Source organism: Morone saxatilis, unplaced genomic scaffold (assembly GCF_004916995.1).
Source record: "Morone saxatilis isolate NCDOM2014 unplaced genomic scaffold, NCSU_SB_2.0 Contig17, whole genome shotgun sequence".
Classification (NCBI taxonomy): domain Eukaryota; kingdom Metazoa; phylum Chordata; class Actinopteri; family Moronidae; genus Morone; species Morone saxatilis.
In genome coordinates this window covers 23,394,910-23,399,069 of record NW_023339729.1, presented here as the reverse complement: position 1 = coordinate 23,399,069, position 4,160 = coordinate 23,394,910, and the positions used below count along the sequence as shown (strand labels likewise).

The window sequence follows — 4,160 nt, the reverse complement described above, 5'->3', positions numbered from 1 at the left end:
GTGTGTGTGTCTGTGTGTGCACACCTGAGGCCGCCTGGAGCAAGGCTGCCAGCTCAGCAGGGATAGGCAGTGTTGTCACATTCACCACTTCTCTGTTGATACGATCCTACCCACATTGCAAGCACACACAAATACACACTTATATTACACACCAATGCTACATCTTCATCTTTTTCTCAAAATGTGGCTCTCCTCCCTCTCGGACTCTTACACCGTATTTCATCCTTCACTCACCTCCTCTGCCTTCCTTGCAGGTTCCACCACTGTCTGACAGAAAGACAACAGTATGACACTTCACACATTTGTTCATTTTTTATTCATTTGTCAAACACAAATACTGCAGACGTGCCCAGAAGTTTCCCCCGTTCACACAGACACGAACACAGTGTGCATACCCTCATGTAACGCTGACGGTTGACGATGAGCAGCACAGCGGAGCGGAACCTGATGAGGTACTTCCTCCTCAGAGTAAACTTTTTTCTGTTCAGGAAAAGCATTAACCAGGGATGATGGATTATTCACACAGATACACTGAGTAGAGAGAAAGTAAGAGAAAGAGGTTGACGTGTGTAAGAGTAATTTGCATACACATTTGGTAAGATAGAAACATTCCCCATGAAAGATGCAGACAGTCTTTGAGTCTGATATTTTACTATAACGTCAATCACTGTAATTAGAACAGACAGCACAGTTGGTAGATGTGTGTTAATCACACTTATAGTTAGTTATAGTTTTAGTGCATGTGTCACATCCCTGAGTTCATCAAAGCGTGACCAACGATCTCAGAAATATCATTATGGATTGAAAATGTTTGACCTTGAGTTTATTGCCATTTTAGTGTCCTCATTAAACCAGTAAGTGAATTTTAACACATTCAAATAAAACGCGAATTTGCATCTCCTCTCCAGGTTCTGCCGCACTGGCAGTGAGTGAGAAATCTATCATCTTTGATTGATGAGCACGGCCTGAATCCTCTGGCCCATTCTCCTCGCATCAAGCGCAAGAAGCAGGTTGTCTGTGATAAGCTTTGACCTATTTGGCTCAGTGAAACCAAACACTAAAGCCTACATTGCCAAGCGGGTCACTGACACTCCAGACTCAAGCAGGGCAGTGTTCTGCCCACTAAAGACAAAAAAAAGTCACTCCGTACAGCCTGTATGTTGTTCAGAGGCATCCCTTTATCGTATTTGCCTTCATTTAAAGGGGTCATGAGCCATTAAGAATTTAAAAAGGTATCCAGGTTGTTGACCTCGGGTGAACATTACCTGGCCAGGTAGCCTTTGCAGCGAGCCTGAAACAGGGCCACATGCCGCCGGAACTTGGTGAAGTTCTTTCGGATAAAACACATGCGGGTGTATCTCTGCAGCGTCATGGCAGCGAGGTTCAGCACACGGTCACGCTTCCCCTCCAACAGCTGATATAGCTCCTCTCTCAAGAAAATCTAACACACAAATATAAAATAAACAATATTTATTTCTCATGTATGATTCATTTGAAACTTATTTTGCACATGTGTATGTTACTGAGAAAGCTCACCTTACTGACTCCCAGCTGATACGAGCCATTCTTGACCGGGCCGAGCTTGTGGAGCATGATGACACAGTTTTCTCCGTCTGCTGGGGGAAGATCCCTCAGGCAGAGCAGGGCTTTATACCTGTGTGCACATACACAAATTTAAAATGACAATCCAGCACGAATTCTGAAGAAAACGTGAAATCCAAAGCTGCAACAAAAGCTGTGTCTTTACTCCGTGTCAGTATAAGTCTTTTAGCTGGGAATCTGAAAGATCTAGTGTGAGGCTAATTGGGATTCTGGGAATTCTGAGTTTTGGTAGTTAAGCATTTGTTTGTATTTAGTAGTTAGTGTGAATCTAATTGACTGTGAATGGCTCTGAAGTTGTTTTTCTGTAACACAGTAAGTCAGACTCCTTTGGCAGCCAGTGGTCAGAGGTGCTGTGAGATCAATTGGTTTCAGCTGCTTTCCTACGGCAGGAGCTGGCAAGTACCAGATGGCTATTTCAGCATGAAGAAACTGATGTGTGTGAACTGCCAGAAAAAAAAAGCCAAAAATTTAGGCTGAATGTTTTGAGTGGTAAGGGAAGCAGAAACAATTACTTTTAGGAAAGAAAGCTGAACAGGAGGCTGAGATAGTCTGTACAATATTTTAGCTCAAATGGTTCAGTTAGAGCTTACATCGCTCCTCAGATATGCTTAACGTAAGTAACCAACCTTGACAGGAAGCCGTGGAAGTGCATTCTGATTGCATAACCCTCCTTCCTGATATGGATGGTCTCCATTATACCAGAGTAATGTAGCTGAGTGTTGACCAGCTCAATGTCAAACACACCAGGCTCCTACACATACATATACATACACACACACACATTATACACATGAGCTGTATATTTCATATCAATTAAAATGCAAAACAAACACTGCAAACCTGCACACGTCATCCAACTTGCAAATATACCTTATGATGGTTTGGCTTGATGCATCGCACAAAATAAGGGTTACACCTGTCACAGATAGATGAGAACGAATGGATGGATAAATGAATGTAGGATTTGATGAAGGCTCAGTACATTAGTCCTGTGCAAGGAAGTCAACTTTCCAATGGGAGGGAAACTAAGGAAAAACAACTTTATAAGCAGAAATCGGTAGGACATGGCATGAGTTTACAGTTGACGCTACATGTTAATGGTTGCAGAGCAAAAGATCTCCAGGGGCCTCTGTTTTCATCAATTATGAGAAATGACTGAGCTCAAATTAAGACAATAAAACTCATCTTCCGAAGAAAAATGGCACCTACAAACACTGACACTGGAGGCGTATAAGGTTGTTAGAACTAATCTCTAATCACTTTAGTCTAATAGTACACCAAGGAAAAACAAATTATTTATTGTTTATTTAGGCACATGGTCATAATACGGTATGTGTCACTCACACACTAAATTACAGTGTGACTCACCAGTATTTTGCGTCAGCACTGAGAGCTTCAGTGTCACATAAGTATAATTTACACATCTGCCTTCTCAGGAGCAAAGCACGCAGTTAATGAGGGATAAGGGCACTACATAGTGTTTAAATTTAATATCAGGACACACAAATGAGTTGGAGGAAGCCAATTATTATACTTCATACAACCCGGTGGCAAGCAGGAAACAACTTTGGCTCTTTCCACTGATGTGTGTTAGAGGTTTCCACGTTGTCTTAAAGTTTAAATGAGTGTTGTTTTACTCAAACCTTTCCATCTTCTCCAGCAGTTCCTGCAGGCTGCTCTGGAACTTTGCACTGACTGTGTTGGCCTGATAACGACGAGCTGCGCTGCTGCGCCGCACATTAGACCGCTGCTGAGACACAGACTCTGAGTGCTTTAAGAAGAGGCTGGATACCATCTGTATATACACAAACACACAAACACACAGACACACACACAACACAGAGGACGAAAAGGTAAGACAAGTGAATACAGAATGATTTTCAAAAATCCTTTAGTGCTGGTTTAACTTACTCTTACGTCAACTAAAAATGTATTCCTGACTCAAAACAATAATTAATATTTGTATATTTGTATATTAATTACATCAAAACACATAATTGTATTGTGCCACACCACCACAATACAAGATGATGAGTAACAATCATGATATTAAAGTGTAATTGAAGATCACTGCTTATGCTTACCTTGGGAAATAAAGCATGGGGAAACCAGTGAATATATTATAATAAGACAATCTGAGAGAGAAAGCCATAAGAAAAAAAGTGTATTTGCATATCTCACTCTGTTTTTGCTCTGGATGAAGAGGTCTAAAACATCCTGGCGGACCATGTCGAAGTTCTTATCCAAGAATTTGTGCACCTGCAACACAAGTTAGACTCAATGAGTTATCATATAGGAAGTATAATAGTATACCAGCTCTGTGCAAATTCATGTTATTAATTTTTTATGGTAAATATATGTTTAACCTTAATGGTTCAGTTAGTACTATTTACGAGGATTTATTGGCAGAAAGGGAATATAATATGCATAACAATGTGTTAGAATGAGCCTTATGGAGTCATGTTGAACCGCCATGTTTCTACGGTAGCCCAGAACAGACAAACCAAACACTGGTTCTAGATAGGGCCTTTTACATTTTTGAGAGTTTTGTGGCCACC

The 4,160-nt window shown here is 41.0% G+C and overlaps 1 protein-coding gene across 1 annotated transcript in view; it reads right to left on the bottom strand.

Annotated features, from left to right (window-relative positions):
• The window catches only part of myo15ab (myosin XVAb), a 43,942-nt gene that overhangs the window by 21,559 nt on the left and 18,223 nt on the right, over positions 1-4,160 (bottom strand). The window contains 9 exon segments of the mRNA XM_035660100.1: positions 25-106; positions 235-267; positions 396-480; positions 1,266-1,441; positions 1,537-1,654; positions 2,229-2,353; positions 2,473-2,518; positions 3,246-3,397; positions 3,784-3,861. Coding sequence (XP_035515993.1) covers positions 25-106; positions 235-267; positions 396-480; positions 1,266-1,441; positions 1,537-1,654; positions 2,229-2,353; positions 2,473-2,518; positions 3,246-3,397; positions 3,784-3,861 — 895 coding nt within the window.